The 21561-nt window shown below is 56.3% G+C and overlaps 2 protein-coding genes across 6 annotated transcripts; both read right to left on the bottom strand.

The window, feature by feature from the left end:
- Window positions 1–494: 494 nt before the first annotated feature.
- Window positions 495–6896, bottom strand: TGFB1I1 (transforming growth factor beta 1 induced transcript 1). Of its 5 annotated transcripts, none has more exons than XM_069569372.1 (11): window positions 6562–6896; window positions 5134–5234; window positions 4957–5009; window positions 4720–4862; window positions 4360–4447; window positions 4138–4243; window positions 3826–4020; window positions 2230–2403; window positions 1868–1949; window positions 1407–1555; window positions 495–1178 (listed from the first exon to the last, which is right to left on the bottom strand). In XM_069569372.1, the coding sequence occupies exons 1-11, from the start codon at window positions 6572–6574 to the stop codon at window positions 912–914; spliced, it is 1371 nt and encodes a 456-aa protein (XP_069425473.1). In that variant the 5' UTR covers window positions 6575–6896; the 3' UTR covers window positions 495–911. The 5 variants fall into 5 exon arrangements, with proteins under 5 accessions (XP_069425473.1, XP_069425474.1, XP_069425472.1 ...); XM_069569373.1 differs by having other exon boundaries at window positions 5134–5295; window positions 6562–6801; XM_069569371.1 differs by lacking the exon at window positions 6562–6896 and adding an exon at window positions 6192–6348.
- Window positions 6897–8885: 1989 nt separating this feature from the next.
- ARMC5 (armadillo repeat containing 5) lies at window positions 8886–20382 on the bottom strand. The gene is made up of 6 exons (XM_069569366.1): window positions 15854–20382; window positions 13037–13144; window positions 12143–12929; window positions 10784–11280; window positions 10061–10193; window positions 8886–9958 (listed from the first exon to the last, which is right to left on the bottom strand). Exons 1-6 carry the CDS (start codon window positions 16329–16331, stop codon window positions 9142–9144), a joined length of 2820 nt encoding a protein of 939 aa, XP_069425467.1. The 5' UTR covers window positions 16332–20382; the 3' UTR covers window positions 8886–9141.
- Between the last annotated feature and the right edge of the window lie 1179 nt (window positions 20383–21561).

Below are 21561 nucleotides of genomic sequence, written 5' to 3'. Positions count from 1 at the left end.
CCCCATCTCTGAGGGTCTTTTAAGGAAGAGGGTGGGACTGCCTTGGTGGCCAGGTGGTTAAAACGGCACTTCCAATGCAGGGGGTGCAAGTTCGATCCCTGGTGGGGGAGCTAAGATCCCACATGCCGCGCAGTGTGGCCAAAAAGTAAAAAAAAAAAAAAAAAATTAAATTATTAAAGGAGGGGGGAAATCTGGAGACCAGACAAGGTGCCAAGGGTGAAGGGAGTGGGTACAGATTAACTGCTTATTTCAAGAGTACAGGGAACCGAAGGGTGGGACAGGAAGGTTTGATGGGGCTCCGCTTGAATTCCCATCCCGGCTGGCGGGCCGCCATCCATACAATCCTGCGCACTTGGCCGACCTTTCCAGCCTCAGGCTCATCTGAAGGGCTGAGGCTGCAGGTCCGGCTCCCGCCGCAATGCGGCGGCCAGAGCAGTACAAGGGGCGGGGCGTCGCGACGCGAGCCACTCCCGCGCAGAGACACAGAACCGATGTGACGTGGAATGTGTGTTTATGTAGATAGAAAAAAGTGCACAGAACAGTGAGGGGGCGGGGGCAGAGGGACGTCTTGGCCAGGCCTTGGATTCGTGAGAATTGCAAGGGCCCTCCTCCAGTCGGGGGGCTCCCTCAAGGCTGGGAACAAAGTGAAGGGCTCACGTGGGATCGGTCAGTGTTCGGACCCACTTTGGGAGGCGCGTGGCCTTAAGGGTTTTCTGACTCGCCCACGGAGTACGTACAGTACCTTCGGGGCCAGTCCCTCCAGTGGGGTGGGGCCTCAAGAAGCCGGGCTGGTGGAGCCCGAAGCTCCAACAGCAAGGCCTTGGGGTCTGGAAAGCCAGGTCTTTCGAGGTGGGGCGAAGGGCGAGGTCTTTGGGGCTGCGCTCTCCGGGAGGGGCGAGCCCGGCAGGCGGTCAGCCGAAGAGCTTGAGGAAGCAGGGCTGGCAGTAGGGCTTGCCCGCGCGCTCCTGGAAGGAGCCCTTGGTGAGCGGGCGCAGGCAGAAGGTGCAAGTGAAGTGGTCCGGGTGGAAGCGGCGGCCCAGGGCCGACACGCATCGGCCAGTCACCGGGAGGCCACACGTGGCGCACAGAGACCCGCGCCGCGCGTGGAAATGGTTCTCGCACAGCGGGCGGCCCTCGTGCTCGAAAAAGCTGCCTCCCGAGAAGGGCGCGAAACATTCCTGAGGAAAGGCAACCACGAAAGGAAGGGTCAGGGCCAACCTCCAGACCAAAAAATCCTCTTTTGGAACTGAAGAGCCCCCAGAGACTCCCGCAGCCCCTCTCATCTCCAGCGAGCGTGAAGCCCCGCCTCCCCCGGGCCCCGCTCCGAATATTAACCCCGCCCCGACTCCTAGTCCCGCCCTCACTGGCCCCTCCCTCCAAGGTCCCGCCCCCCGTAAGTCGCGTACCCGGCAGACGAAACAGTCCGGATGCCAGAGCGCACTGAGCGCCGAGATGTAGTTGTCCAGAATGGGGCCTTGGCAACCTTGGCAGCGCGGCGCGAATAGCTGTAGGAAGTCCCGGCGGCAGTAGGGGCGGCCCTCCCGCTCGTGGAAACCTAGGAGCGGGAACAGAGTAAGGAGGAAGAAGGGTGCGAGGTGGCCCCGGGAGCCCACAAAGATCTGAGACTGGGGGGCCGGAAGCGGCGTAGTGAGAGGACGCAGTCGGTGGAGAGGGACAGGGTCTGGCTTGGGGGCAGAGCGGGAGCGAGTGGGATGGGAAACCGCAGATGGGATAGGCCTTGTCCAGGAGAGAGCAGGAGAAAAATCAGGCCCGCGAGGATTTCGGAAGTCCAGTGGGCGGGCCCAAAGGGAGCGGAGCGGGATGTCCAGCGGACCCGCGGCTTTCAAGATGGGAGTCAAGCTCTCACCTTCATCTCCGAAGGGCTCCCCGCAACTAACGCAGCAGAAATGCTCCGGGTGCCAGTGGGTGCCCAAGGCAGTAACCATCTTCTGCGGGGAATGAAAGGGAACACTCAGCGTGCCCTCCCCCCATTTCCTCTCCCCTTCCTCTTCCACCCTGAACCTAAATGAGTGGCTTGAAGTTTGAGTTGAAGCTGCGGGAGACCTAAGCAGGAACTTGGGAATCAAAGAGCGCGGAGTCGAAAGAGCTGCGGAAGAGAACCCTGGAAGCGCCTGGGGTGGGGATGGGAATCGCGTAAGTGGATGAGGCTCATCCCACTGGCTCCTTGGGTGAAACAGAGGCGGGGCTTGTGGTCCAGGCGGGGCTCACGTGTCGGATGGGTTGATTGCAGAGGCCACATCGCGGAGAGAAGCGCTCGAAGTAGCACTCAGGACAGAAGGGAGCTCCATCCTTCTCGAAGAAGCTGCTGCCTCCCAGGGCGGTGGAACAGCCACCGCAAACGAAGTGCTCAGGGTGCCAAGCACGGCCAAGCGCAGTCACCACCTGCGAGTTGGGGGTTGAGGCGGGGATCAGAGTGGCCCTGGGGCTGCCAGATGTCCAGTGAGCCAAGGTTTACGTGGCACTTTTCACATCTTATCTCTGAGAAGTCAGGATGAAGTATCAAATGTCCAAGTAACTCAATCCCAAAGCGATGGAGATTTAAGCCGGCTTCCAGCACAGTACCTAGGGCCCACCATACTTTTTGTAGGCCACAAAAATGTTGTAATTTCTTTTAAAATTAGAAGAAAAAAAATTGCTAGAAGAAAATGACTAAATATGTAATATTAATGTATTCATCTTCACTCCAACTGCCATAAAATGCAATTTATATATTTTTTAGTGCAGGAAAGGGCCCATGAAGGTGAAAGTGCTTAGAAAATTCATAATGTCACCCTGCTCTGCTGAGATTGGAAATTCTCACCAAAATGGATGGCGGTAGGGCACTTTATCTACCAGGAGGATCTAGATCAACCACTGGGCACAGTTGCCCATAACATCTGCTCAGTCAATAAGCCAAGAACTGGAGCTCCCAAACCAGACTGGTGGAGGGAGAAACAGTCTTTGTGGGTCCTGAAGAGATGGTGGGTGGAGCCAATGAGGCTTTTGTGAAGAGTAAATGAGAGGGGGGACTTCCCCGGTGGTGCAGTGGATAAGAATCTGCCTGCCAATGTAGGGGACACAGGTTTGATCCCTGCTCTAGGAAGATCCCACATACCTCAGAGCAACTTAGCCTGAGCACCACAATGACTGAGCACATGCTGTAAAGCCTATGAGCCTCAACTACTGAGCCCATGGGCTGCAACTACTGCAGTTCTTGTGCCTAGAGCCTGAGCTCTGCAACAAGAGAAGCCACCTCAATAAGAAGCCTGCACACCACAACTAGACAGTAGCCTGAATCTCTGCAAGGAGAGAAAGCCCACGCACAGCAATGAAGACCTAGTGCAACCAGAAATGAAATAAATTGATTAATTAAAAAGTTACATGGGGGTTTGTAAAGGAGCTAGCATAATGTCTGGCACACAGTAGGACTAGAATAAATAAAACCTGGGTTGGAATCCTTACTCTGCTACTCACTTGCTGTCTGACTCGCAGCTTCAATTTCCTCATCCGCAAAATATGAATAACAATAATACCCACTGGCTCTCAGTGAAATGAGTCTATAGGTCTCTGGGCTTCCCAGGTGGCGCTAGTGGTAAAAACTTGTCTGCCAAAGTAGAAGATATAAGAGATGCAGGTTTGATTCCTGGGTGGGGAAGATCCCCTGGAGGAGGGCATGGCAACCCACTCCAGTACACTTGCTTGGAGAATCCCATGGACAGAGGAGCCTAGTGGGCTACAGTCCATAGGATCGCAAAGAGTTGGACATGACTGAAGTGACTTGGCACACATGGGTCTCTACCCCCTTACTTGCAGAACTTCACTTACTTGCCCAGCAATGGGTTTATTGCAGGAGCCACAGAGGCCCTTGGCCTGGGTGGGAACGCCACGGCGGCTGAGGTCAGACTGAAGCAGCCCCAGCATGGTGTCCAGGCTGCCTTTGCTGGTAGGCCCTGGTGGGGAGGGGGCGTCCTCACTCATGGAGCTTGGCACTGGTGGTGGGGTGGGCCCTGAGGCTGGCAGCTGCAGTTGTGAGGACAGGAGAGTTGAGTCAGCAAGGCAGCATGTGTGAGAAGGTCTCAGATGGGTTGAGAGCCATAAATCCACAGTGGTCCACCCCGCACTCCCTGAGTGACTCACATGGTTCTGGACACGGAAGTCAGAGAGTGAGGCCATCAGTCTATCTAGCTCCAGGGTGGCTGAGGTGGCTGAAGGCTTTGGGAGAACAGGGGAGGGGCTGGGAGGACTGTGAAGAACACAACTTGTGTCAGCTCAGAGTCTCAGGGTAACGCTTCCTCCAGTAACTCCAGCATCCAGAACTGACTACCTCTTTCCCAACCCTGCCAGCTATGCCAGACTCACGGGCTGGGCCTTTTCTTGTCCTCAGACTGGTCCTCCTTCTGCTCCGCTGCTGTCTCCTTGCTAGATGGGAACTGAGACATTATTTCATCTGCAGAGAGGAGAGAAGGGCACTGGGCATGGGGCCATGTGCTAGCCTCCTTCCCAGTTAAGGCTCGCATCCCTTTAGCTGCTACCCTGGGAAGTCTATGGGCTTCCTTAGTGACTTGGACAGTAAAGAATCCATCTGCAAGGCAGGAGACCCTGGTTCAATCCTTGGGTCAGGAATATCCCCTGGAGAAGGGAATGGCTACCCCCCTTAGTCTCTGCCCAGCCCTGCCCCGCCCCCTGTTCCATCAAGGCCTGTCCCAGTAACCCTGGTACCTGTTATGTTGAACTGAGTAGCGTTAAGTTCCTGAAGCAACCTGTCTAGCTCACAGAGCCCCGTGCCCAAGACACCGCAGGAAGAGGAGAATGGAGGGGTGGCAGGGGCTGCAGGCTTCGGGGACCGAGGCTTGCATACCGTGCTGGGAAAGAGGGTGGGAGCTTGGGTTCAGGGGTGGGGAATACAAGCCTGAGTCTCAATTGGCCACCCCATCCCCCCATACCCAGTCTTCTCACCTGTACAGATGGTCTTTGTCCCCAGAGGCTCCTGAAGATTCCCCAGGCCCCATCTATAGAGAAGGACATGTGTGTGGGATGATACGCCCGTACTCTGCCCTACTCAGGCCCAGGTTTCCTTTCCTTTCACCAAACCTGGCCCGAGTGGTTGTCCCTCTCCCCAGCATCTGAGCTCACCTGTGTCAGAGGAGACGTGAGGGGCTCTGGGGGCCGCTCTTTTAGAGCCCCTGACCTTGGCATGTGTGAGGTTGTGGTCTCCAGGTCAGAGAGCAGGGCATCTGCAGGGAGAGGCCGTCAAGGTGAGAGGTTGAGAGGTCAAGGTTAAGGCAGAGACAGGGCCTTAAGAGATCAGAGAATAAGTGTTCTAAGTGGGCAGTGTCTGAGGAGGACAGAAGCCAGTATTAAGAGTAGAGGTCAAGAATCAGAAGAAATTCAAGGCAGACCATGGCAGAGATGTGGAAGGGAAGCACGGACTATTTACGGTCACAACATCCCACATGGCTTATCCTGAGAGTCATTTACAAGCTCAGCTACCTGACTAATTCTCTGAATCTTCGGTAATGCAGTCAAAATTGGCTCTTTACTGGAGGCAAATTTGGCTCCACCCCAAATTGCTCAATTGGCTGTATGCCTGACACCTGCTTTCTGATTGGATGCTCTTTCTGACACACCCCCTACACCTAAACAGGCCCCTCCCAGCCCTGGCCCTTCTCCAGATGCCACTGGGCTCCGCCCTATGCACCTCATTGGTGAGTCTGTTGGGACCTGCTTTCTGATTGGTTTTTTCTTCAGTACCAGTGCCCGTTACTCATTCTGAGCAGCACCCCCTACCGCAGGGTGCTGGAACTCCTTCTCTCCCACAGAGCGCACAGCCTTCCCGCCCCAGTTCCAAAAGACAGGGAGGATGAGATGCGTGAGTCCTCCTCTCTGCCCCAAGTCGGAGGGACAGACAGCAACCCCCCTCGACCCCAACACACACAACCCAACTCCCCCGTCTCCATCCCCAGATCCAGAACCTTTGAACTCTTTACCTTTCAGAATTTAGAAGTCCCTGCCCCTTTACTCTGCATCTCTGAGCGCCTTGATGGAACCCTTAACCTCTCTCGCTGGCATCTCAGCACTCATCTATTATATTTACTTTCTGCCCCAGGACCTGACCCTACCATACTTAAGGGCCCTTAACTCTTTCGTTCCCCAAACCCTAGGGCAAACCCATTTTCTTCTCCAGAACTTACTGTCATTGTCTCCTTTCCCGACTACTTTCCCAGTCCCTGGACCCAAGGTCCTTTTAACTCCTCCCTTCCCAGAGCTCCCAAGCCCAGGCGCCTGCAGGCTCTGCACCTCCCAGCCCATCCGTATGCAGCCAGCGACGGGGGAGCAAAGTGAAGGAAGAAGGGAGGGAGCGACCAGTCTGGCAAAGGCAGGAAGGGAGCGGCAGGAAGGGGGACGTGGAGTCGGAAAGGAGGCGCCGGCAGAGACCAGAAGCGAGAAGACCGGGAGGCAGGGATGGAGAGATGCCGGGAGTGCTAGGGGGCCCCAGGATGGGGAAGCGGGTTCAAGCAGTGGTGAGGGGCTTGGGGACAAGGGGACCCGGACCCCACTCACCCAGGTCCTCCATGACGGGGCGCGGGCAGAACGCGCGGGGCGAGCAGGGCGGGGGCCGTGTCCGGTGGGGGCGGGGGGCGGGGGACGTCCGGGAGCTGGAGGCCCAGCCGTGACCATGTAAGGAAGCCGGGACCCGCTGGGATAAGGCTGGAGGGGGGACGGCGGGGGGGGTGAGAACGGGAGAACCCGGGGTGGGGGCCTGTAAGGGAGGGAGGGCCCCGGCCCACCCAGGCCCAGCCTGCCTGCCTGCTGCGCAGACGGCCACACCCCAGCCTTGGCCTCAGCTGTAGGGAGCCCCAGGCGGCCAGAGTCGGAGTAAGAGAAGTGGCTCTTCCAGAAAAAGCCCGGGATCCTCTGCTCAGTGAGACTCTTGGACACGGACTGAGGCCCCCAAGCCCACCTCCCCCCATCCCCAAAGTTAGTACCTTGAGTCCTAGACAGAACTCCTCTCCCACCCCCTGCTATTCCCAGAAGATTGCTCTAGACAGAATTTTGGAGTTGGAGGCGGTGGTGATGTTCTAAGGATCTGTCAGGTCCCAGGTTCAGAGATCTTTCCTAAGAGACTGTGACAATGACATAAACAGAGATCCCAAAAGGCACACAAACTTGATACAAAGAAATCTCCGAGAGACAGAGATGATGAACCCATCCACAGACTCTAAGCCATAGAGTTGGAAACAGACATACAGACACAGGTAAACAGAACTTGAGGCCCAAGTCCCACGCAGACTCAGGAGAAATGCTTCCAGGCAGCCAGACCTCAGCCAACTGTCCCCTGCACCGAGATGACCCAGACCTGTCCCCCAAGAGCCTTTTCCCAAGATACTGATGAATATAGAGAAGAAAGCAAGACAGACTTCGGCCACAAAGGAACAAGAGGCTTCCCTGGAACTAGAGAAACTAGAGATAGGTGTGGACAGACACAGCAGTGGAGCAGACAGACTGTGGGTCTCAACTCAGACACAGGTCGACTGAGCACTGGAATGGCAACTCGGGGGCTTTTAAAAAAATAGATACGGGGGGAGGGGGCTCCGCTGGAAAGGAGAGGACATACGTATCCTTATGGCTGATATGCGTTGTATGGCAGAAACCAACACAGCATTGTAAAGCAATTATCCACTAATTAAAAATAAATTTAAAAAAATACTGATGCCCAAGGCACTCTCCCCTCAGTCCAATTCAGTTAGAAAGGGCCCGGGCATCACCACTTTTAAAAAAGTTTTCTGGGAAATTCCCTGGTGGTCCAGTGGTTAGGACTCCAAGCTTCCGCTGCAGGGGGCACAGATTGGACCTCTCGTCAGGGAACTGAGATTCCCACGAGCCATGCCAGGCAGCCAAAAAGAAAGAAAGAAAGAAAAGCTGGAGAGAGAAATGAGTAAGTCCTTAAATAAATATTTATATATTCCATTAAAAAAAAAGCTCTCTGGGTGATTGTAAAGGACATCATGAGAACAAAGACCTGGATACTCTCAGAGGCAGCAAGGGGCCCCGTTGGCTTCCCAGAAGTTAGTGGACAGCCCCAGTCCAGGCCCTGTCCTCAAAGTCAGGGGTCAACGCCACCTAAGTGGTCAATGATCTGAGAGCCAGGTTGATGGAGACCCTGCCTGGGCAAACAAAGCAATGCCAGCCTAGGGTTCCAGCTCCCTCTGGGCATGACTAGTGGCCTCAGGGACTTGAAGAACACAATAGGTCTTCCCTCAGAACAGCAGGACACTTGGTCCAAGAGATGAGAATGGACCCAGAGACAGAAGGTCCAAGATAGGTGATGGGTGATGAAACGATAGTGCCAAGGTCTTGGACATCCATCCCCACCCACACATCCCCTCAGCCCCGATCCAGGTCTGTGTCCAGCTGTGTGGCTGTCTGAGCAATGAAGTAGCCTGAGCAGGAAGCAGGCTTCCCCTGGGGCCCAAAACCACATCCTCAGGAGCAGCCTGGCAACTGCAGCATATCCCAGGGCTCCAGGAACCTGCACATTGTTACTTATTAAACTCCTGCATGCCAGGGGTAGTCTGTACTGAGACTCAATTGTTGTTGTTTAATTGCTAAGTCATGTCTGACTCTCTACAAGCTCCACCAGGGTCCTCTGACCATGGGATTTCCCAGGCAAGAATACTGGAGTGGGCTCTCATTTTCTTCTCCAGGGGATCTTCCAGACCCCAGGACTGAACCTGCGTCTCCTGCACGAGCAGCAGGTTCTTTACCGCTGCACCGCCAGGGAAGCCCACTGAGACACAGACACCTGGACACAACCCTGCTGGATGGGTTAAGACGTGCGGGTACTCCCACAGGAAAGGAAGCAGAGACACCACACAACAGGGGGAGCCGACTCCAAAGCTTTTAATTTCAACTCCATAAAGCTGGGCCAGGCCAGGTGCCTGGGGCCCTGGGCTGTTCTCCACCTCAAGGGCCCCGTGCCCAGACCCTGGCCTTGGCTTCTCACTCCTGAGTCTTCAGACACCCGGGCTCCAGGTCCATCCTCTCATGGGCCCTCGACAGTGACTCCTTCTGCTCAGCCTCCTCTCGTTGAGAGAGACCTCCTCCTAGCTAACTCATCCCTGGGTCTCCTCCCAGGGTACATCAGTCTAGGTTGGGACCTTTGCCCCCCGATTCCACCCCCATCACCACAGCCAGTAAGGCCTCCGTCAGGGGCCCAGCCTCCTCGCCGGCTGCTTCCACAAGCCCCACCAGAGCCAGGGCCCGCTTCCGGGGGCACTGCCCCGGCCCCAGGGTCCAGCGTGCGCAGTGGGCAGCCAGCCGTGGCCGGCCCAGGCGGAACACCTCCCCCACTGACTCTGGGCCACCCTGGGGTCCCAGGTGGATGCGGCCCACAGCTTCTTCCAGCTCCTCCTCCAGCCCTGGCAGCAGGAAACGGCCAGCGGCCTCCAGAGCCTCCTCGGCTTCGGAGCCCAGCAGGGGCTGGCCTGGCGGAGGGACAGGCCCCAGGGCGGCCCCACAGCCCCGGCAGCCATGCAGGTGATGCAGGATGGGCCAGGCCGCGCTGGGCGACAGGCCCCGGAGGGGCACTAGGTCCATCTGGGCTTCGGCAAAGCTGCCAGCCAGCAGGGCCCGGAAAAAGGGGGAGGCAGTGGCTGAGGCGGCTCGCTGGGCAGGGAGCCGGAGGCCTGAGTCCAGCAGGAAGTGGAGGTCGGGAGCTGGCATGGGGGCTGGGCCCAGCAAAGGTTCATAGAGGCAAGGGGAGGGTGGGTCTAGGTCCAAGGGGATTGCAGGTAGGACAGCTGGGCTCCCCGTGGGAGACACCAGGCCTTGGAGGCAGGAAAGGGAATCTGCGGCAAAAAAGAGGAAGAGCGGGTGCGGAGCGGGTCGGGTAAGCGCCGAGAGGAGGAGCCGGAGGCCGCCCTGGTCCAGAAGTAGCCGCCGCCACAGAGAGGGCTTCCTTTGAGGGAAAAAGAGAATCTTTAGAAGCTGGAAAAGGGCAGCGCTGGAGAACAGCAATCTTGCGCCCCCTGCCCCTGCGAGGTACCCACGTCTCCCTCACCGACAGATGAAGGGCAGGGTCAGGGCGCAGGCCACACGGTCCTCCGGGCTCCCAGAGAGCAGCAGGTGGGTGAGGGCCCCCACTCCGAAGGGCGACTCAGCTTGCACTGTCAGGTTCTGCAGCAGCATTTCACCTGCGCGGGCGGGCGGAGCAGGTCAGGTTGGCAGCTGGGGTGGGGGTAGGGGTGGGCAAGAGAGGCCCCTGGGTCCCTGAGAGGAAGGAGGGGGTGACCTCAGGGCAAGGCAGAGGGTGATGACCGCAGGCCCTGGAGGGATGGCAACCCAACACTAGGAACTGGAAGGTTAAGGGCCAGAACAGGAAGTGGGATGGTCAGGGAATGACTCTGGGCCCTCAAGGGCCAAAACAGGGCACAGAGGACTGGGCAGTCCCTGGCAGGGTTGGAAGGGGACTTTCAGAGGATGTGAGCCTGGGAAGACGTGGTGCCTGAGCTGCCCAGTGGAGTCAAGGACAGTGCAGAAGTTAGGAATACGGGGAAATGAGAAGAGACTGAGGAAGGAGAGGCAGATTCTAAACTGTTTGGGCCAAGCCTGGTGCTGGGGTCCCTGGGCCCCAATACACAGAGGTTGAAGAACTATGTGTGGGGGCAATGGAGAAGAGAATCCTTCCCGGCCGCCACTTGGTGGCTGTTGTTCCCAGGGATGGCGGTGAGAGAGCAGGTGAGGCGCAGTGGGAGGGGAAGGGTGAGAAGGGCGCAGGACCCACCCAGCTCCCGGTGCTGGTGCTGGCTTCGGCGGGCTGGCCGGGTGCGCAGCGCCGGCCAGTCGTCGGGGGCGACGCCGAGCACCAGCCAGGCGCGCAGTAGCGCCGCCCCGTAGCTGCGCACGAAGGCCTCCAGGCAGGCGGGGTTGCAGGTGAGCCGTGCCAGGATGCGCAGCGCGCGGGGGCTCGGCGGGCCCGGCGCGCCCGTCACGTAGGCCAGCAGGCCGCACAGGGCCGGGCCGGTCACCAGCGCCCCGCTGGGGTCGGGAGCCTGGGAGAAGCGCGACAGCAACAGCAGCGCCGGCCCCTCGCGGCCCCAGGGCTCCTCGGCGGCAGAGGCGGTGGGGCTGCGGCCAGGCGGGCGCAGGGCGCGGGGCGTCCGCAGCGAGGTGGGGCTGGTCAGATCTGCCGGTTCTGGCGGCGGCGGACAGCACTCCGGGGACCAGTCGGGAGAGATGTCTCCCGGGCCTGCAGCATAACCCTCGGAGATCAGCCAGGACCTGCAGTGGGGAGAAAGGATAAGGAACCTAGAGCCGAGGGGAGGGAGCAGGTCAAACGAGCGGTACTCCAAGAGGTGACTGAGGCCAGAAGAGAAGGCAGCCTGAGGGGGACAGGGGAAAAAGGGAATCCCAACACCCACCCACCCATCCCCCATCCAGCAATTCCTGACTGCCTATTGGCTAGTGTATGCTAAGCGCGTTTCAGGTACTACAGAGAAGCAAAAGCAAAAAAAGATCAAGACCTTCTAGAGTTTCTATTCAGCGTGGTGTGAAGTGATATGCGTGCAGAAAAAATAAAAGGGAATAGAAACACAGGGTGGGGGGCTGAGCTTTCCAGGTGGTAAGGAAAGAGCTGATGTTTTAAATCAAGTCTCCATGAATATAAGATCTAATCAAGGCATCTCAGAGGAGTGCCCTGAGCACAAGGAACAGTAACCAAAGAGGCCCAGCACGCGGGCATGCACGCACGCAGGCTAAGTCCCTTCAGTCGTGTCTCTTTGCGACACTATGGGCCACAGCCTGCCAGGCTCCTCTGTCCATGGGATTCTCCAGGTGAGAATACTGGAGTGGTTGGCCACGCCCTCCTCCAGGGGATCTTCCTGACCCAGGGATTGAACCCAGGTCTCTTGCATCTCTTGCACTGGCAGGTGGGTTATCACTGTGCCATCTGCAGAGAGCCAAGGTCAAACAAAGGTGGCTCCAAGAGAGAAGAGGTGTATTTGGGGTCTGGAAGGCAGCCATGTTCAGTGAGAACAAGGTATTAGGAGTCAGAATCAAAGTCTTACAAAGACAGAATGGGTGGGGGCAGGGTGAGTGAGGGTAGTGAAGAGGCCTCACCCCACAGCATCAGGTGGGAACTCACTGGAGGCTTCGGAAGCTTCCGGCCTCTGCCCGCTCTGGGGTCCTCTCCTCAGGGAAGTCCCAGGAAGCAGCTTCTCTTCCCTCTTCTTCCTCATCACCAGCCTCACCACACAGCTGCCCAGCCAGGAGAGGTACCAATCCCAGAGCTTGAAGCCGGCCCAGGGCCCCTGTATCATACAAGAAGCCCACAAGGGCAGCCACCACACGAGGGTGCCAGGCGCTGGCACGGGGATCCCGCAGCAAGCCCATCAACAGCTCCAATCCCCCAGCATCTCGCAGCCGGGCCCGGTTGATAGCCTCCCGGCACAGCAGACACACAGCCCGCACCAGGGGCTGCTGGGAGGCTGGGCTTGCCCCGTTGAGGCCCCGGCGCCGCCGGAGTTCACCCAACAGCACCTCCACGCCCCCAGCATTGCCCAGGGCAGGCCGCACCAGGCCCTGGGCACACAAGTTGGCGAGGATCAAGATGGTAGCCTCACGCACGGCTCTTTTGGGATGGGAGGCCAGGCCGACCAGTGGGCCGAGTCCCCCACCCAGACTGAGCTGCTCAGCACAGGCCCGGGAGCAGCCTCGACTCAGCTCCAGGAGGGCACGGACCAAGGCCAAGGTCAGTGCAGGATCTGGCGCTGCAGCCAGAAGTTCAGCCAGTGGGCGCACCGCTCCCTGCTGGGCCAGGGCCAGGCGGTGCTGGGGTGAGTCCGCCAGGTTGCGGAGGGCACGGACCACACTCTGGCGGCACTGGGAGTCCTGGAAGGCCGTCAGGCTCTCCACGAGCAGGGGAACAGCACCTTGGGGTGAGGGAGGAGATGGAGGGTGAGTGAGGACAGACCCCTGCCCCCCCATCCCTTCTTTCATCCCCAAGCCCCAGCTGGCTCCACCCTCAAAGCCTGCTCACCAGCACAGTGGATGTCCCCGCAGCTCTCAGGTTCCATGGCTAAGTTCCCCAGAGCACGGGCGGTTCGGTTCTGGATGCTGTCTGTCTTCACACACTGAAGAATAGTCACTGCAAGAGAGTTTGGCCTCTTGAGGGTTCTACTCCTTCTTGTTTCTCTCCTTAACCACCTCAAGGATGTGGCCTCAGGACAGGGAGCTCAGGGCCGGTGCACTGGGATGACCCTGAGGGATGGGATGGGGAGGGAAGTGGGAGGGGAGTTCAGGATGGGGGACGCATGTACATCCATGGCTGATTCATGTCAATGTATGGCAAAAACCACTACAATACTGTAAAGTAATTAGCCTCCAATTAAAATAAGTAAATTTTTTAAAAAAGAATGTGGCCTCAGAGAGTCAGGGAAGGCCTCCAGAACAGGCCTAACACTTGCGGGATCTGGAAGGTTCGATAGGTAGGTGTTTGCTAGGTGGATGGTGGATGGGAGTGTTAAGGGACATTTCGGGTTTGGTAGCACCCTTTGCAAAGGTCCAAAAATGAGATCTAGTGTTTATGTTATGACTTCACGAAGCGCCTTGTCAGGTCAAGAGATGAGGACTTGAATGTGAGGGCACTGGGAGCCATACAGGGTTCTAAGAATGGACATGACATGATCTAAACTGGCAGTCATGAGAATGGATTACAGGGGGAAACAGTAAGGCAGAGGGAGCAACCCAGAAGCTGTCGCAACAGCAAGAAGATGGGCTGACCCAGATACCAGCACAGCCCAGCACAGTCTCTGGGCATGTGATGGAAGAAGGCAAAGCAGTGGCATGGATTCAGGAGACATTTAAAGTACAGAACAGTGAATGAATGATGGGGTTATACACTAACAACAAAATGTGTGTTTATTGAGGACTTAATGCGCCAGGCCCCTTGTCAAATACATTATGGTCCAGATACATTTTATGAAAACTGAAAATAATGTTTTACTTTATCAAAAAAAATAAAGATTTCATAAAAATAGGCCTAAGTTTATAGCTGGCAGGCAATGAAGAAGAACGCTGTGTTCACAATGTTGCCACTAGAAGGCGCCAATTTAGCCGGTAAACAGAAAAGCTTGCTATCTTCTGGGTTTGTTCTTATTTGAAAAACTGAAATGAAGATAATGCACAATATTATATAAGTTGTGTGCTCTGTTGCTCAGTTGTGTCTGACTCCTTGTGACCCCAGGGACTGCAGCCTGACAGGCTCCTCTGTGCATGGGATTTTCCAGGCAAGGATACTAGAGTGGGTGGCTAGTTCCTCCTCCAGGGGATTTTCTGGGCCTAGGGATTGAACACACATCTCCTGCATTTGGGAGGCAGATTCTTTACCAGTGAGCCACCTGAGAAGCACTATTGTATAAGTTACAAATGTACACTGTATAAGTTACAGATGCACAATATCAGTTCAGTTCAGTTCAGTATAGTGATTCCCAAATTTTAAAGGTTACATTCCATTTGTAGTTATAACACTGGCTTAGGATTTGTTCTAGTTTTTGGCTGTGCCTGGAGGCTTGCAGTTCCCTGACCAGGTATGGAACCTGGGTCCCAGCAGTGAAAGCACCAAGTCCTAACCATTAGACCACCAGGGATTTCCAGGATTTGTTCTTAACGTGCTAGTTTTTAATAACTGGGAGTACCAGTTGAGTACCTGTGCTCCATCTTTGTATTTTATTTTCTCCCTATTCCAATTTTTTAAGGTAGTTATTATTACCCCATTTTATAATCCTAGTCTCTGATGGGTCTAGCTGACTGCAGAGCCCACTTTCTGAAGCACTACACCTGAAGTCTAGCTCATCAAATGGGATTTCAGAGCTCTGCACAAGGCTAGACACAGCAGGCACTGAGTGCCTGCTATGAACATGAAGACTAAGAATCATTTCAAAGTCACCAAATAACCTCTTGGCCTCCATTATCACTTCATGGGAAATAGATGGGGAAACAGCGTCAGACTTTATTTTTTGGGGCTCCAAAATCACTGCAGATGGTGACTGCAGCCATGAAATTAAAAGACGCTTACTCCTTGGAAGAAAAGTTATGACCAACCTAGATAGCATATTCAAAAGTAGAGACATTACTTTGCCGACTAAGGTGCGTCTAGTCAAGGCTATGGTTTTTCCAGTAGTCATGTATGGATGTGAGAGTTGGACTGTGAAGAAAGCTGAGCGCCAAAGAATTGATGCTTTTGAACTATGGTGTTGGAGAAGACTCTTGAGAGCCCCTTGGATCGCAAGGAGATCCAACCAGTCCATTCTAAAGGAGATCAGCCCTGGGATTTCTTTGGAAGGAATGATGCTAAAGCTGAAACTCCAGTACTTTGGCCACCTCATGGGAAGAGTTGACTCATTGGAAAAGACTCTGATGCTGGGAGGGATTGGGGGCAGAAGGGGACGACAGAGGATGAGATGGCTGGATGGCATCACGGACTCGATGGACGCGAGTCTGAGTGAACTCCAGGAGTTGGTGATGGACAGGGAGGCCTGGCGTGCTGCGATTCATGGGGTCGCAGAGTCGGACACGACTGAGCGACTGAACTGAACTGAACTGAGCCCAGATGCGAGAGAGGTGATCCTTAAGCAATACTCAGGTAATTAGCTGAATTATCGGATCTAGGAGGGCTAGCATATAATTTCTAGAAAGCGAAGTGACGTCACGTATCTCAACAACAAGAAAACTGAGGGCGCTGCACCGTCCTAAAGCACAATCCTTCAGGTTGCAGCACAAAGAACTCGAGACTCCGCCCAGGTCCAGACAGAAGTATGGGTGGAAACCTTCTAGGAAGTGAGGGCGGAGCACTTACCCAATGGGAGAATGCCTCCGAGTCTGCGCACTTCAGCTCGGCACGCCCCTTCAGTACAGCAGTTGGCTAGGATGCTGAGCGCCAAGTCCAGCGTCTTGCGCAGGCGCGCTGGTGGCGAGGGTGTCGCTGGTGACGCAGAAGAGGGGGCGGAGCCCGGCGAAGGGGCGGGGCCAGAAGAAGCCGCTGACTCGACCGACGAGGGGGCGGAGCCTGCGCCACCCTGGGACGGGGCGGGACCCGCTGTAGCCGCTCGCCGTAGCAGCGCGAGAAGGGGGCGGAGCCCGCCGCGTGCCCGGAAGCGCTCTATTCCCCCGGCTGCCTTGACGTGGCGCGTACGGAGGGCTAAGAGCGCACGGCCCAAGGGTGTCTCGCTGGTAGCTGTGTCCTTTCCCCCACCTAGACCCTCCCCGGCCGCCGCCGTGAGCTGCGCGAGGCAGAACGAGAGCGAGTCCGTGGGGGTTGACTTCGCAGCCGCCATCTTGGCTCAGGCCTAAGGCTCCGCCCCTCTCCTCGCAGCTCGTCCAAGGGAGCGGAACTGGAAAAGAGGGGCGTGGCCAGGCACCGCCTCTCTGACGCTTGTTAAATAGCGCCGCCGCTGTTCTGCAGGTTGGAAGTTGTAGTTCTCGATCCTGGTGCTCTGACTTACACAGTCGCAGAAAAAAATGTGGAGAGTAGTGGTTATCTATCTAATCGTTGTGAGAAACCTAGAGGCGCGTGCGGTGCATGCTGGGATATGTAGTCTGCGCCAAGTTTAACACGTCTAGCTTAGGATCGATGGGAAACTAAAGGGCCTCAGGTGGACCAGTACCTCCGACCTTGGAGTCTCAGTAAGGTGCTACTCCAGGTGACGTGTCTACTCCGCCCCCAGCGTGTCCTTGGCAACGACAGCTCGGTTTGCCGCCCCCCAGCCGTGGCCGGGGCACTGAAGTCTGCGCCGATGGGGTCTGAACCTCGAGCCAAAAGGAAAGGGTCAAGTTCCTGATAGCGCCTGCAGATGGGACCAGTTGCTCCGCCAGGTGAACGAGAGGGTTAAACCCACAGAGACCGTTTGCTGCCACTTCCTAGAATGGCACGAGCTAGTGGACATTTCCGTTTCCGGTGCCGGATTCCTGGGTCCCGAGAGTCTTCAGCTCTGGTTGTGCTTGTGAGTTGAGTGATTGGTATCTAGGAAACGGGACGCTCTTCCGGCTATGGAGTCGCCGGCTCTAGAAACGGCAAGGGAGGACTCCGACGGCGCCGCGCAGCGGGGGAACCGGTTGTCTGGATCCCAGGAAATCCCAAGGTCCGCTTTTGTTTGCGGAGTTGTTTCACGCAAGCGACCTTGGTGTCGCCGGGGCAGCCGGCCGCCTGGGAAATGATGCTGGGCCTGCGGTACCTAGGTAGGTCAGTCTCTGGCCCTGGGGAGAAAGAAACTCCTGCCAAGACCAACTCTCCTGCGGTCCCTGGAGCCTTCGAGTGCCAGCAGTGTGGATTGACTACCTCCCCGATCTCAATCCACCAAAGCAGCCACGGCGGTGATAAACCCTACTGCTGTCTCCAGTGTAGCAAAAGCTTCCGACGGGGCTCAGATCTGGTTAAGCAGCACGGGGTACACACCGGCGAGAAACCGTCCCCCTGTCCCCAGTGTGACTGTTGCTTCAGCCTGAGCTCTAACCTCATGCGACACCGTCACTCTCACTCAGGCCTCCGGCCTCATAAGTGTCTGGCGTGCGAGGAGCCTGTTATTGGCCGCAGCTCGGACACCGGCGGGGCCACATGGGCGAGAAGCCTGACAGCTGTGCCGAATGTGGCAAGACTTCCTGTGTTAGCTTCAGCCTGATCCAGCACCAGCGCACGCGCACGTGGGAGAAGCCCTACAGCTGCGGGGGACTGCGGCAAGCGCTTCAGCCTCAGCTCCAACCTGGCGCAGCACCAGCGCTCCCACACCTGTGAGAAGCCCTGCCTCTGTGTCTGGTGTGGTGACCGCTTTGGGTGCAGCTCTTATCTGCTCAAGCACCAGCGATCGCACGCGGAGGAGGAGCAAGAACTTCACCCACAACTCCGACTGCCTAAGGCACCGACTCACCTACAGTGGAGAGTGACCCTTCAAGTGTCCTGAGTGTGGGCGTGGCTTTAAAGAGCGCACCCAGTTCACCAAGCACCAGCAAGTCCATGTGGGCGAACAACCCTGCCCAGAATGTGGCAAAACCTCTCCCACAAATCCAAGCTTCTTAAATACAGTGCTCGCACACGGGCAAGAAACAAGTGCACCAAACTCAGCTGCAGCAAGAGTTTTGTAGACAGTTCAAATCTGCTGCCGCACCAACACTCCTGGGCCAGAAACCTTGGGCTTTGAGCCAGTGTGACAGGAGCTTCCGCCAGAGCTCTCCCCTGCTCATCCACCGGGTGGCGCACCGCGGAGAGAAGCCCTCTGTCTGCTGGGGGCAAGGCCTTTGCCCCCAGGTCCATACCTGGGCCAGCACAGCGGACGCACCAGGGTGGCAGCCCCTGCCAACACTCCTGGCTTAAGTTGCAGCCCAAACTTCAGCTCTGACTTTGGTGCAGTCCTTCAGGAGACTGAGGGGACCAGGATTTCTCAGCAGGCCTCTTCTGCTCCTCTGAGGCTGCTGATGTGTGGGCTGAATCAGGGAAGCCCAGGCTGGAGGAATTGGGACAGAAAAGTGGGGTTGGGCATGTTCTCTGAGGCCCTGGAGATGGGACTCGAGAGGGAGGGAGAGTTTGGGGATGGACTGAACTGGCCAGGTTGCTTCAAGATGCAAAGCACCTTAGACAGCCGCTGATCAGATCCCTTCACAGGTCCAGGGAGTGAGGGGGCGAATTACACAGGAGTTGTGGCCCCCTCCGCTTAGGAGATTGGGGCCAGATGCCAGGCAAACCCCTGTGAGGAAGACAGTGGAGAAGAAGGAGGTCAGGGAGGGCCTCACCCCCAGAGGGGACCAGAAGGAAGGGTGTGTCCTAGCACAGGGCTCAGAGAGGTTGAACTGGGGACCATTAGGTGAGCTCAGGGGTGTATGATCCCTTTGAAAGACAGCTGTCTACAAAGTGAAGCTGGTGGGGCCCAGGACCAAAGCAACAGACCAGGAAGCTTGGTGGCATTTCTAGGCGGGGGCAAAAGAGGTTGGTCATCTGCCCCTTCCTCTCCTTTAGCCTCTTCCCTCGAAGGTTTCCCAGGTTCTTTCTCTGACCCGTCAAAGAGGAGGAAATGATGACAATCTAGTGTGTCCAGACACTGGGGACTGCGCACAGCACTGTAGTCTGACCACTGGGGTGGGCTGCCTATGTAAACAAATGTGTTTCTGTTGGTAAAACAGTCTATGGGAGCCAGAGGGAGGCTTCTCGAAGCACAGCACAATGTGCGCCCAGAGCAGAGGCTAAGCTGTGGGGCTCTGCTCTCCTCCTTGTAGCCGGCAGTATTCCTGGGAGGGGCACAGAACGTAGCCCTTTTAAGGTTGGGGGAGGCCTAGTGCCTGCCCCAAGGAATCATGAGACCCATGCCTCTGGTGCCTTGTCCCGAAATCTTGCCTCTTAGCAGCTCGGTGCTTGTAGAACTGTACCGCAGAGAATAAGGGCCAAAGGGAAGGGATGTGAGCTTCTAGCACAGAGTATCTCTTCCTAACTGTATGACCTTGGACAAGTCTGCCTCTTCTGAGCTTCAGTTTCTTCATTTGTAAAACTGAGGGTGATGGTTGCCTCCCAGGACGGTAGTAAGCTCCCATGGGATCACTGACTTGAAACACCTGGGTCAAGGAGGTAACTCGGCAAAACTTGGCTGCCAACTCTGCTTCCAGCAGAGCACCCTGTCAGTGGGGGTGTCAGTCTGCAGGCATCACACCAGCGCACTTTTTGCCTCCTCCTGAAGGTTACAGAAATGAGGGAGATGGCCCCAGCCCCGGGGTAGTGTGGTGTCATGAAGGAGATGGACTCGAACCCAGTGCTGGCGCTGGAGAAAGGGCGTCACCTGCAGCGAGTCTAAGAGTCTTCATGAAGGTGCATCTAATGGATGCCACTTGCCTCCTCAATCTGGGTCTGTGATGAAGGGAAGGGTTCTGGAATGTTCCTTGTTGCCGACAGCATTTCAAAGAGCACAAGCCAGGGTTTGAGCGAGAGGCCTGAGCCGGGCACATCCATAGTGAGCGCTCAATAAATGGATGTTATGATCAGCTCCTGTTTTCCTCTTACTCGTGACCTTGAGGCTTCAGCTTCCTCAAATCTGGATTCTGTTCTCTGCCAAATTGTAGGTGCAGATGGTCGTGAGGTTCATGGAGGAGATGGGCATGGGAGGGGGATCTGTTTGCAAAATCCCTTTCTGTCAACTGAAGCTGATTCTCACTTTAATGTAAGTAGCCCTGCGCTCCATCCTCTCAGTTGTAGAAACGTTCTGCCTGGAGCAGGGAGGCAGACCGGACCTTGGAAACAGGAACTGGGGTTTATTCAGCATTCACTGTGCCCTGAGCTGGGAGGGAGGCAGTGATAATGCCCAGGCATGTCACCAGTGTTCAGGGCAGAGATGGCAAACACGTTAGCTTTGGCCTTCATGGTGTGTTTTTGTGTGTGTGTGTGTGTGTGTGAACTATTGAGCCAACTTTGTGTGTGTGTGTGTGTGTGTGTGTGTGTGTGTGTACACATATGCGCACTTTTGCAGCGTGAGGGATCTTAGTTCCCTGACCAGGGATCGAACCCATGCCCTCAGCAGGGAAAGCAGGAAGTCCTAATCATTGGACCGCCAGGGAATCCCCATGAGCCAACATTTAAATCGGGAGACTTCACATCACAATCTAGATATCTGGTTTGGGGAGAGGGGAGAGGATCAGAAAATTCAGCAACACTGGTTCTCTCCAGCAACAGCTATTGACAGGGCTGAGTAATGTCTGCCTGGGACATGGACAGTCCACACTGCTCCCTGTATCCCTGAATCAGTGTGTTTCATTTGTATTACTTGCCTAACTGCTACAGAAAGGCATTTGGGAGTGACCTACATTTTCATGAGTGACCAAGACTCTTCATGCAGTGGAGGCAGTTTCTCTTTTTTGTCACCCCTTCCTGCCCCCTCCCCCAATCATTTTTTCTCCTCTTCCCTCCTCCCCTGAATCCCCTGTCTCCCCATCTGAGATATCACCCTCCAATATTGACGCTCCTTTCCATATCTGCGAGGGGGTAGGGACAGAGCTTACAGATTAGGCAAGGCAAGGCAAACCCGTGTGCCTTGGTCAGAGGGTGAGTACTGGACCCTGGGAGCCTCGGGGGGAGTTGCCCCGGCAGACATCCCTGGAAAGGCTATTTTGGGAAGCAAGAAAGTGTGGAGACACCCAGTGGGCTCAGAGGGAGGGGGAGTCAGTAATACCATTTCCCCTGGGCTGGCTCTGCTTCTGCTTAGTTCTGGACATGAGCTCGGACTCCATCCAGTTCTGTCTCTGATCTCATCCACTCCTGGGACCCAGGTTCCACCTCTGAGCCTGATGGGCGGTACAGAGGCTGGTGCTATGTACTGGGTGTGCCATAGGCTGGCAGCGAGAGTCCCACCCACCTAGAAGCTCCACAGTGGCTGGTAAGTGCTTTGGACATGCACTAGGGATGGGAACAGCACCGCAGCCCCAAGCCACAACCCCTCCTTCCCTCCCTTAGCTAGTCACACTCCGGGAGGACAGGAACTCCATGTCTGCTGAGTCCCCGCATCCCAGATGGGACAGGGGCAGATCAACTTTAGGAAG

This window comes from Ovis canadensis, chromosome 24 (assembly GCF_042477335.2).
Source record: "Ovis canadensis isolate MfBH-ARS-UI-01 breed Bighorn chromosome 24, ARS-UI_OviCan_v2, whole genome shotgun sequence".
Lineage (NCBI taxonomy): Eukaryota > Metazoa > Chordata > Mammalia > Artiodactyla > Bovidae > Ovis > Ovis canadensis.
This window is presented reverse-complemented; position numbering and strand designations above follow the sequence as displayed.